The following is a 14,573-nucleotide window of genomic DNA, read 5'->3' on the forward strand; positions in this document are numbered from 1 at the left end:
AAAAACAATTAAATGCTGTACAGACTCAACTGGATGAAGATCATTAGCCAGCACAGGTGGAGCAAATGGAATGGCTGACTTTTCCTAATAGATCTTGTGTGGGATGGCTTGAAATTACAGAAGGTTTTCCCTAGTGCCCAAGTGCCTGCATGCACACATGGCTCTCACTGAGCACACTTCTGAGCTGCCTTCTCTGTGGTACCAGGTACCCTCACCTATCAGCATCCCAAATTTGTGCATTATGGATGTCTGTCTGCTCCCATCACTGACCTTGTAAAGAACTCCTTGTGTTTTACATCTATTCCATCCCATCTGCGTCCTCTGCAGCCTTACCCACAGAAGGGTAGACTTGGTGACTCTTAAGTCACTTCAGTGACTTTTAAGATGTTAATTTTTTGGAAAAACCTGGCTGGTAAGTCATCTCAGGAAGGCACCCAGCTATGATCCCAGCTCCCTTGGATCACGCACTGTAGTAGGTTTTACGGCATCACAGCTATTGCTGCAGCTGGGGAGCTCCAGTTAGGACTGCAGAGATGATGACCTAAAGCAGAACTCTCTTCAGGAGAAGGTGAAAAGATGTGTGTTCGTCTACTTGCCCTGCAGAGCTTTTAAAAGTCCTGTAGCTGCCTGCTGAGAGCAACTGTGTGTCCATCACTCAGCTCCTGCCCTTCAGTGTGCCAGTTATAGGCAACAATAGACCCCGAAGTCTCAGGGGGCCACTCAAGCCCCTTGTATGGGTGATGTTTTTAAAAGCTCTTTTGGGAATTGGGAGGACATTCTCTTTGGCTCTCACTGGAATCTGTGCTCTCAAAACAACTCATTGCTTTTGGAAAATGTGCCTTATATTGGAGGTACAAGTTAGCGTAGCAATTCTTTAGGAATTTAGGAAGGGCCAAATATTGAAACTTGCTACTTGTTATAGTTGCCTCACAATAATCTCATCATCCCCAGGCTGACTGCTAGTGAGGGTAGCTTATATTTTCATCATATTCAGTAGCAGTAGACTAGTGGAGTTTGGGTCTGCTATAATAAACTTTCTGGTTTTGGTTAGCAAAGTAGGACTAACTTGTTGACTTTCCTGACTGAGCATTTACTGAGACTTACTTAAATATTTCCAGCCAACAGTATCATTCACAACACCACATCAGGGGAAAAGCAATTCAATACGCTATAGATTTCTCTGGATGAAGATTCAGTTTTTCCTTTGGAACAGCTCTAGGACAAGACAGAATTTCATGTGTATCTGATATTATTATATGTGGTTGTAAATGAATTTTTTTTCAAAAAGTGTCTGAAGGAGGTTTTATCTGAATTTTTTTCCTACTGGCAAGTGCAGGTATATAGCAGCACTTTGACATTGTCTCTTTCCCTTCCTTCCAGATTCCTCAGGAGGTATGTAGTCTCTGCTGAAGACTTCCAGCCTCCACATGGGCACCTCTTCTTGCACTGGAGAATTTATCTGCCATGATAACTTCTTCCTTATTAATGATATCTCTTCTGGAGAGCTTTGCCCTTGAATCACTGGACCAATATCTCAAGTTCTGAATAATCCTTTTCAAGGGACTGGGGCAAAAGGATTTATTACAGATGTCTGACTCCCAGTCTTGATCTCATTTATACTTGTTGAAATTTAGCTTCCAGGAAGTTTGTACAACCGAGGTCAGAATTTGTCTGTTTAGTTCAGGTGAAGGCAGAACAGGATGTCTGCACTCTAAAACTGAGAAAATGTAGCTAATATTGTTTAGAATAAGTGCCAAGCTCTGTGGATCTGTTCCTTTTACAGTTCTGAGCTGAGGCTCCTGGTAATGAACAAGCCCTGCTCAACCTTCCCTAATCCCCCCAGATGTCAATACTGAGGCAAAGAGACTCTTCCTTGCTGAAGAAAGAGATCCCAGGGGTGTCTGGCAGTAGGAATATCCTATACTCATTACTGAGGTCCAGCAGCCTATGCTGCTAATTTTTCCTTGACTTTTCAGCCCTTTCCCTCTCTCAGTAAACGAACGTGTTGCCACGTAGCAATTAACTGTGCTCTTTTAGCAACCTTGCAAATGCAAAGGGAAAATGAACTTTATATATTGGGGAAGATATGGATCTGTCTTCTTAACCTTTGCAGTCCTACTTAGCTTAATATTGAGTGAGGGGAAAGGATGGGGCTGTACAATAAACACCAAATTCAGTCTTATCTCAGAACAAAAGAGGAAAAACATGCATATTTCTCTACAGTTTGCAACAGAAAACCTGAATGATTATACAATGTTTGGTAAGATTTTTTTGTGTGCTCTGGTCTTAGACAGGCAGAAACCTTATCCCTAAATGATGCTTCCCATCCTGTACCAGCCACACAGCATTTTTTGTGTGTCACTGAATCATAATTTTTGAAAGACATCTTTGTAGAGCAAAAGTAATGAATAGGAGTTTTATAGCAGTGATGTTGTTCTTACACTACTGTTCCTTCTTATGTCAGTGTTTTATTTTATGAACTGTGCAATGTTTAACTTCCTAAAGAGTATATTGGTATTAAGGAAAATTTAAGTACTGTTTTCTAGAAAATCCAAATGAATATCCTTAGTATTACTAATAGAAGTTGAGTAAATCACATAATGTGACCCCAAATGTCTCACCCCTGTGACTACTATTTGCTCTGTTTACTATTTTTTTCTGTCTAGATAAAGAAATAAGAGACTACAATTCCTATGCAATTAGGAGATTTATTCAATACCATAAATTGCTCAGAATTATTCTGACAATTAAATTTGTCCACAAGCTAGCAAAAAATGCTCAATGCACAGAAAATTTAGAGTATAGCAATGTGATTACATGTGAGCACACATTATGATACTTTTATTTATATTATGGTATCAAGCGTAAAGAAGCAAGTGAAAAGATATTCTTTATAGAGGAAGATTCTTGTCCCTTCTAATCATTCTGCCTATTTCCCATGACAGAACTCTGGTGGTTTTCTTTTGTACCATCCCTCATGGATTTATTATCTTATGTAATGAAAAGCTTGAGATGGCTTTGAAGTGCTGAAATTGAAATCGGGTGGCTGGCTTACCAGGGAACTGCCAAAGGGTTTCTGACAAAACCACGTTCTCCACAGCTGGAAAGCAGCACAGATGTGCACGCTGGCCGTGCTTTCTTTGCAAGGCACCAGCCAGCAGCCCGGACTGACCCCTATGTGAACCTGCGCGAGGTCTCCAGCCGCATGATGCTGCCCTGGGGACAGTACCTCATTGTGCCCTCCACCTTTGAGCCCTACAAAAATGGGGAGTTCTGCCTGAGAGTTTTTGCTGAGAAACAAGCTAAATCACAGTGAGTACCTTTCCTGAAAACCCCCTCTTCTGCTGGGGAGGCACGCAGAGGAGAAGGTCATATGTTGCATCCACACTCTGGGCTTGATCTTTTGTCTTAACCAGCAAAATAGGCCCATTTCCACAACTTATTTTTTCCATTAAAAATGATCTACCATAGTGACCACGCATCCATGGCAGATGGTTCTTCAGAGTCATGGCTCTTCAGAGGATCCCCTAAGTACACAGCGGGGACCAAGATCCCTCAGCTCTGTGAAGGAGAAGTTCCCGCAATGAAAGAGTGCAGGATTTGAGACTATGATAATGATGACATGGTTTTAAAAAGGATTATATCAATAGCAAGAGCATGGGAAACAGGAAACTTAGGGGCTTGTTCTGTGCATTTATTAACACCTTCTATTTAAACAGCTTCTTTTCTTTTCTTTTCTTTTTTTTTTTTTTTTTTTTTTTTTTTTTTTTTCTAATTATTTTAAAGGCAAGACTTTAAAGTAGACTCATAATTTCTGGTTGTTTAACTGATTTGTTTTTTTTTTCCTTAGGATGATGGGTGATGAGGTGTCTGCAAAGCCATATGAGGTTAGACGGCCTAACTGGGCAGAGTTTTCCTTCATAATGTGGAAATAAAACAGGGGCATGATTTTTATTTCTCATTCAAGCTGGGATACAGAATGTTTTTATGCTGAGGAGAAATATTTTTTGCTCGTTGGGATTTTTTACATATGTCCATGTCTTAGTTTCACGTTCATTTTTATGTACCTGGGCCATGTGGCACAGAAACTTCACCCTTGTAGACTGAACTGGAACATATTTGATTGTCCTTACCTCCTGCATGGGTAGGAGAAGGTGGAGAGGGCACATGTCCATAAAAACAAATAGTCTTCCTGAAGCCTGGGAGAAGCTGCAAAAGGCTTCCAAAGAGCTGCTGGATTGCTCTGGCCCAGTGGAGCAACATTTTCACTGTGGCTATTTTCTAAAGCTAGCTTGGTAACAGAAGAAAACTTTCTCATCAGCCTTAGGAAGTATTTGCTCTCAAATTAAGCCAGCCCCTGGCTGGTCATGACTTAAGTAGTGTCTCTGTTTTGCCATTGCTGCAGAGCACATACTCATTTTCTGTTGCTGTAAATAAGTCCTGTACAGCATCTTTACAATATCCGCAGCTCACTTCCTAGAACCACCTTGTTAACCACTGTCTTGGTCATCCCTTTCCTCTAGCCTCACGTCGATAATAAAGATATAGACAATGAGTTCAAGACTCTATTCCAAAAGCTCTCTGGAGAGGTAAGTGGATTAAAGTGAACAAAAAAGACTGAGACCTCTCTGTTATGATTATACAAATATTTAACCTGACAATTCTTTTACTGTATGTTCAAAAAACCAAGTATTTCTCCCCTTTTATTAACCCACAGCTTCAGTTCAGTTTATTTTACAATAGAGAAGATTTTCTACATTGTTCCTCTCATTGGTGCAAAATGTGATATTTTTTTCTCCTTGGTAATGCAAGGCAGGGAATAACTTTGAAAAGAGGGGTGATAGGAGTGAGGACTGTGAAAATATTATCCCAGGGTGAAATAAATTACCTGTGGAGTTATCATATTATTCTGACAATTGCTTGGCTGACCAATTCCTTCCTTTTTGTTTAGCCCCAGGAATTGAAAAACTGTTGGCTGGGCTTTTTCTCTACTTAATGTATTTGAGAAACAACATCTACAAAGCCCTGCTGCATTAGCCTGTGGCTGTCATGTCAGGTTTCCTCTTAATGAACAGGTGGCCACCGTTACTAGTGAGGGAGAACATCTTTTTAGTTAGGAAGACCATTCTGAGTTTTGAGATGGCAATTTTAGAATTGTTTGGTTGTAGATTCCGTAAGCCCTGAAAGTCTCAAATGTTTTCCTGAAACTTTTTATTCAGTCAGACCTTTTAAAAAGTTGCCATTTACTTGGTCACATCACCATAGCACCTAACAAACCACTTATTTCCTGGTTGAGTGTCTCGGAAATATGATTGGTTTCTCCCTCTGGTATTTGAGGGTAAATGTGAAGGGTTAGAAAAAAATTAAGGGTTTACATGCCTTAGATTTGGAAAGAAAATAGTCCCTGGATGTCTGATAGCAAATCAATAGATCTTGCTTCAAATAATTTTTGTGTTAACACCTACAGTATGTTTTGTTTTCTTTCCAGGACTATGAAGTGACTGCAACTGAACTTCAAAGGATCCTTAACCAGGTTTTGGCAAAGAGTAAGTGACATTATGTACTTCCCATTGGATGGAGCTGAGAATGGGGTCTGTGCTAACAAAACCCAGCTCTGTCAGCTAGGGGTGATGAAAAACGGAGTTTTTGTCTGGTCCCAGCTGAATTTCTCCTGGCTTGTTGAACCTCTAAATATGGAGTGGGGTGGAAATAGTGCCTGATGCTTCCCTTCCAAATACTGCCAGCAGATGTTCTGCAGAGACACAACATTCCCTGTACTTTTCTGGGAGGACCACCATAGGCAGTGTTATTATGCTGCTGCATGACTTCTGTGGACAGATAGAGGCTTATCACCACCAAAAACAATAAAATCCCCACCCACTGTGGAAAAAAAAAAAAACCAACAAAACATATTAATCAACTGAAAGGACATAGTAGAAGAAATGGCAGAGCATTTACTTTGCTACAAAAATTTTAAGGTGGTTGATATCTATATCACTGACTGCAGAAAAATATTTGTCTTAAACTATTTCTGACTTAGACTATTATATTTCCTTTTTGTACAGGAAAGGATGTGAAAAGTGATGGATTCAGCATTAACACTTGCAGGGAGATGATCAGCCTTTTAGATGTATCCTTTGAATATCATTTCATCACCTTCAAAGTTTCTGGATCTCTTTTGCAAAACTCCCTGACAAGCTGGGCTAAGTTTACACTTCAGTTGTTCCGGCACATAGCTGGGGGCAAAAAATTCAGCCAAGCATCTCTATCAGCTCATGGTGGCAGAAACCTGAACCATTTAATCATCAGCTGCTTCTCTCACCACTATCTCTCATTGCTTAAACTTTTTCCTAAATATAGAGGGGAGAAGTAGGGCCTTTCTGCCTGGCTGCACCTGTGCAGTTCCAGGTGCATACACAGCTTGGCAGGATGCAGATTTTGAGCACATCCTCAGCTGCTGTTTCTGAGTCAGGTCCTGCTTACAGAGCCACCAGCTCACAGCAGCAGGGACAGGCTGAGCCTGTTCTCAGGGGGAAGGCTGCAAGTACAGGCAGTGCCTGCCTCCCTTCTGCATAACCGGGAGGACACTTGGGAGCTTATAAGGTTTGTGTAGCCAAGGGAAAAGAGAGGTCAGCACCTTTGCCCAGGTTTGTGTAGCCAAAGGAAAAAGGGAGGTCAACACCTCTCACCACCATCTCACCTCCCAGTGCTCCTTTGCACTGGGAGGGTGAAGACTCATACTACCAGGATCTTGCTGGTGTTGGTGTCATGGCATGGCCATATTGAGGCCAGCAGGGATTCACTGTGGATTTTGTGTATAACTGGCTGTTAGGAGAAGTGATGGCATTGCCCTACACTCCATAGGCTCCCAAGCTTAATGGGGTAACTCAGTAAGTACAATGTCATAGTGTCCAAATCCCTGTTTCTGTAAAATTTTCCATTGGAAGGGATGTTCAAGGCCCTGAAGGACATGGGAGAAGACTCTGTCGACTGCTACTGACTTTCTTCACTTGCAGCTCCTGCCTCTGGTTTCTAACAATTGTCTGCTGCTGGGCCAGGCCCCTTTCCCCCTAAGGGGAAATCTAATCTACTGTTAACTGTACAAAATGTGAGTGCTTTTAATCATGCTTATATATTTAGCAATCCCATATATCACTCTTTTAGAGTGAAGATAGCCTAGAAATTCTTGGCATGCCTTTAGCCAAGCAAATGTGGAGGTGTGGACATGTCTGTGGGAGATGGAGATGCATTACAAATGAGAACTAAACTGGCATTAAGATGACACTGTGATGGGTGATTTGTTTTTATCAGAACTGCTCTCGAGATTGCTCTTCAGTGTTGCACCATCCAACTTTCATTTTTACACTCCAGTTTTGTTAAGGATAAAGGAATCCTGATTTTTGAACCATGCCTTAACATGACCCAGACCGATGGGACTGGTACTTTGGGTCTTGTAGAATTCAAGACACTTTGGATGAAGATTCAAAAGTATTTGGTAACAACATTTCTGACTTCATGCCCTTCCCTCCTCTCTGAGCTCTAAAGTACAGATCCAGAACTGAGATAAGAGTTAAAAACCCTCACAGGCAGATATAATTGGAAGCAAGTCTTCCTTCTCAGGGCTCAAGTTTGTTCCAGGGCTCTGAAACACCTCTCACTCAGGACACAAGCAAATCCTCTTTCACCTTGGCCCCATCATTCTCCATAATTTGCAATACCTTACGGAAAGACAGATTAACTCTCTTTGATATTGGCAAAGACAGCTGTCTCTGCTGCCTGCTCTATTAAAGCTCATATGAACATTTCAGCTGTCGCAATATGTGGCATTGCTGGCTGAGCATAAGCAAACACAAGAAACATATTTTTTAGGACCTACAAAAAACTGCTGTTGTATTTTTTAAATCTTGTAGAACTGCTGAATTGTTTTTCTGGTAGAGGATTTAATATCCCAAGAAGTTCTCCCAGAACAAAGCAGTCTAAAGGAAGGTCAGATTTGGACTTTCGTGGTGTGACCACTTCCCTTTCAGGCAAGCCTACTGCCACCATACTTGATGTTGTTCATCACAGAGCATCTGCCCTGGAGTTCCATGAGGAAATGTTGGGTTCATGAAGACACAACTCTGTCCTAAGGCTTGTCAGAAAAGCAAGCCCTGAGACCCAAATCCACTATTAACTCTAGGTCTGGGTGGTTTCTAATTCTGGATAATAAATCTGCTGGCAGTAGGAGGCATCTGTCATCTTGCTGAAACATTAAGCAAGATGGACTTGTTCTGTTGCAGTGTTTGCCAAATGATAGGATATTTTCCTCAATGGCCTATCTGCCACCATGTAATGTGAAGGCAGGCAAGCTTCCAGCCCATGGGAATGTGTTTCCTACTCTGCCTGGCTTGCCACTAGCTGCTTGAAATGTTTCTCTTGCTCATTAATGTTTCAAAGAGTAGGAGTTTGTGGTGGTAGGGACAGTCCCTGTCCTGGCCATCAGTGGGCTCAGCAGTGACAATGTGAACGTGGCAGAGGTAGGAATGATTGTCCTGGCTCTGGTTAGCTACATGAGCAGGGAGGAGGGCAGGGCATGGGCTGCATGGTGGGCTAGCAAACCAAGGTTAAAGCCTAGAGGAGTCCTCTGAGTAGTTCACTGTGGCTTGTAGCCCCTGATGAGACCTGTGTTACCACATCTTCACAGCTGCTGTGAGCCAGCTGTGCAAGTCCAGCCTGCCTTTGGTGCCCACACCATGGCATTGCTGCAGGGGCAAACACTCCAGTGCCCTCTCCCATTTCCTCCTTCCCCTTTGCCACAGGCAATCTATAAGAAAGTGGACAGTGACTACTCTGGTACCATCGACTCCCACGAGATGCGAAATGCCCTCAGAGAGGCAGGTGAGTGTGCTGCTCAGGGACGGGATCACCAAACATTGGGAGAACAGCAGGTTGTTTTAATGGCTTTTCTTCTCTCCTGTCACCTAGATCACAACACTGGCAATGGTATTCTCCCTTCCTGACAGTCACACACTGCAATCTTTTTGCTGTTTCATCCATCAAAACCCCATCCTCTGCATTAAGAACCACTGGTAGTTTTGTCCATGCTGTGACCATTGCTTATCCATCTGATTATTACTTGTTCTCTTTTTGTCCTCATTATTTCCTAATCTAATAGTCCTCTTTCAGAGCTGTGCCCAAACCCTCTTTTTCCTTCATTTCCTCCCACCACCTTTCTCTCCTCTGGAGAAGGTGCAAGCCTGATCAAGGCATGCTCCAATGATGTCCTCTCTGATGTGTTCAGTTTTGGAACAGAGCTTGCCAGCTAAGGGACATCTAGAGAAGCACTAGTTTTTTGATTTGTCTTGTGCTCAGTGGATTTTATGTGAATGATCCAGAGACAGAAATAGCATGAATATAGGCCTGAATAGAGCCCAATGTGTTATGTGAGCAATTGGCTCTGCTGCAATCACTGCTATTCAGCTGCAGTGCCAAGACTCGCTAATTAGGGGTTTATCTGGGGAACATAGGACTGGTTATACTGTGAAACAATGTGAAATATGCAGTCTGACAAAATGCTGTGGGAGAACTCTATGCCTCTCTTCACCCAGCAAAATGGCTTTGGAAAGTACCCACAGAGGTGGGTGTGGGAGTCCAACAGACCTTCTGGGAGGAATAGTTCTGCCCTTCAACCTGCAGCTGCAGCAACCCACAGATAAGTCACATCCAAGACAGCAAATTAACCTGCTGTGTCAGTGACTCCTGTGCTCTCCTGGCCCTCAGGTTTCAGGCTGAACGATGAGGTGCAGCACAGCATCGTCACCCGCTACGCCTGCAGCACCAAGCTGTCCATCAACTTCGATGGCTTTGTGGCCTGCATGATCCGCCTGGAGACCCTGTTCAGTGAGTGCCCAAGGGCAATTCCTGAAAGCTTTGGGGTTGCCTTAGGTGTTTGGTCTCTTTTATCTGTGAACGTAGCAAATTGCATGGAAAGGTCAGGGTGCCAGCAAAATTGTGTCAGAGGAAGCAGTGGAGAAATAGCAAAAGCCTTTTTGTCTGAATGCCCATGGGGAGTAGGGGACATATTTCTATAACACACCATTCTCTTGTGCTTTACAGTCATCAGCAACTTATGGTGAGTGCTCCGGCCCCCACATTGTCCCAGCTCTGACAAATGGGACCATTTATCATTTACAGTCTTTACTCAGACCTGATTTACAGGTTTGTCCCCGGATCATGCCAGATGCCACCACATCAGATTTTATAGTTGTCCTGCTGCCAACTCCCATTTTGCTGCTGTACATCTATTCCACCCCATGAAGCAGCTTAGAAATTATTTGTAAGAAGAAGAACCACTGTAATATTATCTTACAGAACCAGTCTAAATTTCCAGTAGATCATGGCAAAAAGCCAGACCTTTACATTTTGTCGGACAGTGATTCTCTACATGCCAAACTCTGTAGTTTATATCCACCTTTTTTTTTTTCTCCACTCTTCTACATTTCAGAAGTGTTCCATCTCCTGGACAAAGACAAGAATGGAGTCATCCAGATCTCTCTGCCTGAGGTAAGGTTGTTCAGACTGAAATACCACCTGATCCAACTGCAGCAGTAGACCACACTAAAATACACTTATTTGAAATCACTATTATAAGTGATTTAATCACTATTATAAGAGAAACATAGTAGTGATTCAAAGGGCAAGTTTGTTTATGTGAAAAAGTTCTTCAGCCCACAAGGCCTGCCTGAATTATTAGAATGAACTTTTACCTTTATATGAGCAAAAAAGTAAAGATACCTTCAAGACTCCCAAGGCTGATGAAGAAGGTGCTTACACAGTGCATTTCACTGTCTCTTTTTAGAGGGCAGTGGTCAATTCATTAGAAAACACACAGCAGGGAACTTTTCTCTTCTGGCAGAGAATGTACTGATCAACCTGCCAGAATTAGAAGAAACCTTTTAAGATGCCAGGCCTTTTTTCTTCCCACATTGTTTTTAATGCAAATTTTTCCTGTTGAAGCTGTTGTAAAAGCAATCAGCTTGAGCCTTCCCTTTGCAGAATACAAATATATCTCAGGAAACAGCTGGAAGGAGCCCCAAGAGGTCCATCCAATTAGTCCTCTCAGCTGAAGACTGGCTTGAAAGGAGGAGGATGGCTAGGAAGCCCTGTGACCCTCAGTCACAGTTAGTTAAATCTAGATGAACTTGTACTTTGTGTACTCCCACCCTAGAGTTTTTCAAGGTTGAAAGTTGAAGCTTTCTCCTGCAGAGCTCATCTTCCTTTGGAAGAGACCCCACTTGCAATGTTTGAGGCTGATCCTGGCAGTAGATTTCCCTGAAGTTCAAGAGCAGATGGATCCTACACATATAAAAGATTAAAATACAACTCCAGCCTTTCCCAGCTTGTTCTCCCAGAGGCATGGAAGAGTGCCCCAGTGGCATCCTGTAGACCTTCCTGATGCCCTGACTCCTTGTTCTGTTTCTCTCTCAGTGGCTGTGCTGCACACTGGTTTGAACCATGGTCAATCAATTCAGCAGAGACCTCTGAGGCTCTTCTGAGCATGAAACTGCTTGTTTGGCATCTCCTTGTGGAAAACAGAAAGAGAAACTTGTTTTTATTCCTGGCAAGTTACTTTAAGCCAATAAAAATGATCACCTGTCGGTTATAAAATAAATACATTCTTAAGCAATCAAACAAACAAACCCAGGACTGACCTCCTTTACTTTTCCTGCCCATGCTCTGTGCCATGCTGAAATCTCATCAGTTCTGACTTAGCACAGATGGACCCAGGTGGCTGTGGTTTGACTTCTGACTGTGCAGCAAAGTTCAGCAGTGTTCAAAATCCTGGAAGGGATCTCTGTTGCTGCAAAACCCAGCATATGTTTTGCTCCATGCTCAAGAGTGTGGGCAAAATTTATGTTGGTGCCCTGGCAACCTCCCTTTGCAGACAATTGTCTGCTTTGGCTGTGCCAAGTGTCTGCAAAAGCTGGGGGTGAGGAGCTCGGAGGCAGATGCTGAGCTGCTGGGAGCACAGAGGATTTGGGTACAGACACAGCCCCAAGGATTAACTGGGAATCAGGAAAATGTGATGGCACTCCTCCACAAATCTTGACTCAGTCCTCCTGGAGGAGGAGAGAGGATGGAAGGTCAGATGCAATTTTCTGCAGTTATTTCAGCTGAGATCTTCTCCTATGCATGCCAAAAGATGGGATTTGGAGCTTGAGTTTAATGAGTGACTGGAGCTCAGAAGGCAAGCCACAAAAAATGCACATGTAGGGGGTCTAGGAGCCTGAGAATGCGGGGGATGTGCTAATGTGGATTGTGACTTAAAGAAGCAACTGAAGCTAGCTGGCTTCAACTGTCTTAAACTTTGCACTGGCTCACAGTGCTATGCTTTCCTAAGACCTTGTAAAACATTTGTCCTCTTAAAAAAAGCTCCTCTCTACATTAAATTTCATAGTATTCTAAAGAGTAATACCATAGCAATGCAGGCAAGATAATCTAGCACTCTGTATTAGCAATCAGAAGATATTTCTGGAACTTGCAGTAATGATCTGACAAGACCATGCATGTCGTGGTCAGTGACATGTCAGAAGCTTCTCCCCGGGAGCAGGAGTACAGGCTGACATCTGTGTCCTCAAGGCAGATGTGGGGCCAAGACTCTGTCCCCCTCTTTCTGTTCAGTGCTGTGCTTGAGAGGGGCCTTTCTTCACACCTGCTGGTTCCTAAGCTATTCCTTTGAGCAGGAAGAAAGCTGTTTGTTGTTTGGTTCCCATCTCTGAACACAGAATGCCTGGTGACAAACCCCACACCTCACATCTCCCAGCATTTCTTCTTGCTGCTGGCCACAGCTGTCTGAATAAAAGGGATGAATGACCTGTGTCAGTGCACGACTGCCTTTCTAATTGATGTCCTCTGCCAGTAAAAGAGAAATAAATATTTCATTTGGGTTGCAGGATAAAAGCAGCCAGAGTAGGAACCACAGGCTTTTCCCCGCTGTCCCCTCTGCACATATCACTGGCCATGACCTGTGTGCAGCCGTCATAGGTTGCCACCAATTTCTCCTGGCAGATATTTGCCTGCTGACCAACAACAGACATCTGTGTACCTCCACTTGCCTGGAAGGCAAAGCTACCTGAGGCAAGATGAGCTACTCCAAAACCACCAGAAAATTCTGGTGAATGCTCTGCCTGTTCAGTAGGATGAATGTGTCCTTCCCTGCCCTACATCTTGCATATGCAACACATCTCCTTGCTAACCATGCAACAGGGTGAGCTGGCTGCTTGCAGCTACAGATTTGCTTTCTGCTCACACATGCTATTCATGAGTTCGTTCCAATTATGGTCAGAGAGGCCTCTCTCCACAGGACTGGGAAAACTCAAACATATGCAAAAATCCATTGCATGCTCCCACTTCTTCTCCTTTTATAGCAAGCCAGATGCCCCCATCACAATAATTCTCATAGTTATCTCAATGGCTCTCACCCTCCTGTACAGGATGGGCTGAGTGCTGCACTCCATCTTCCTTTATCTTTGGAAAGCAGGCAGCTCCAGAGGAGCCACCTCTTCTTTCATTTGTTCTTTAAGTACAGCACTTGGCTATCAGGTCTTAGAGAACAACTGCTCAAAAATAAGCCTTTTCATGGGATTGAATGTGCTTCTCCTTTTTACTTGATGCGTCTGCAAAAAGATGATTAATGTCCACCTGATTTTCCTTCCCTATGCTGCAAGCTGGGCAAATGTCTGTGCTCATCAGTTCTCTCAGTTAGTCCTGATGGGGCTAAAATAGCTTTTGACTAAAATGCCTGCAGCAGTTCCTGTGGAAGCAGTGGGGCATGGTGAGCTGAGCCACAGTTTGGACATCTGGACTTTCTGCACTCTTACACTCTGCATGTTGGCTGTGCTTCATTTTTGGTGCTGTGAAGGGCTGCAGCTCTCCTTAGATTTGAGTAGCTCAGTCATGGGGAATTATAATACAGGCAAGTCACAAAGGTCCATGAATTTGTGATCCATTTCCTGTCACAGTGAAAACTCCACTGTGTGGCATTCTCAGCACTTTATAGATATGGCAGGGCTAAAGAGACTTCCACAGAAACTCTTCCACAGGTCTTCAGATCTTTCCTTTCTCTCTCCACTTGCCCATTGAAATGTTTTCCTCTGCACTGCAGGCTGGTGAACTGGAAACTTGAACTCTTTACATTGCTCTGGTAAAATGAGATTCACATTAGACCACATTCAGAGTCCCACATGCCTCATGCACTAATTACTTTGTGGTTGCCTACAGAGGAACTTCCCGTGGGTATAAATCCTACCCCATCAGCATCTGACTCCAGCTTTGCACCAGAGTAAGTGTCTGCATTGTGGACAGGACAACCACAGGTATTTAGGATTCTGCCTATGAGCTAGGAGAACAAAAAGAATCAACCTCGTATGTGCAGTTATCTATCCACCCTCCCAGAATGGGAGATTTACAGGGGGATCAATCCATCAGTGCAGGCTAATGATCAGATCCATGGCTTATGAGTGAGCATAGAAGGAACAGTGCTTTATAAATTCCCTTTCAATCTTTATTTCAGGCAATCGTGCTGAACCTGAATC

At 43.3% G+C, this 14,573-nt stretch overlaps 1 protein-coding gene across 1 annotated transcript in view; it reads left to right on the forward strand.

Moving 5' to 3' along the window:
- CAPN8 (calpain 8) overlaps nucleotides 1-11,611 on the forward strand; it is a 29,542-nt gene extending 17,931 nt beyond the window's left edge. Inside the window, 11 exon segments of the mRNA XM_053937858.1 lie at nucleotides 1,381-1,392; nucleotides 3,101-3,312; nucleotides 3,851-3,887; nucleotides 4,524-4,589; nucleotides 5,489-5,546; nucleotides 6,066-6,130; nucleotides 7,427-7,495; nucleotides 8,799-8,877; nucleotides 9,760-9,879; nucleotides 10,484-10,542; nucleotides 11,467-11,611. Of these exon segments, the coding sequence (XP_053793833.1) occupies nucleotides 1,381-1,392; nucleotides 3,101-3,312; nucleotides 3,851-3,887; nucleotides 4,524-4,589; nucleotides 5,489-5,546; nucleotides 6,066-6,130; nucleotides 7,427-7,495; nucleotides 8,799-8,877; nucleotides 9,760-9,879; nucleotides 10,484-10,542; nucleotides 11,467-11,490 (801 nt within the window). The 3' untranslated portion in view covers nucleotides 11,491-11,611.
- Nucleotides 11,612-14,573: the final 2,962 nt, after the last annotated feature.

This window comes from Vidua chalybeata, chromosome 3 (genome assembly GCF_026979565.1).
Source record: "Vidua chalybeata isolate OUT-0048 chromosome 3, bVidCha1 merged haplotype, whole genome shotgun sequence".
NCBI lineage: Eukaryota > Metazoa > Chordata > Aves > Passeriformes > Viduidae > Vidua > Vidua chalybeata.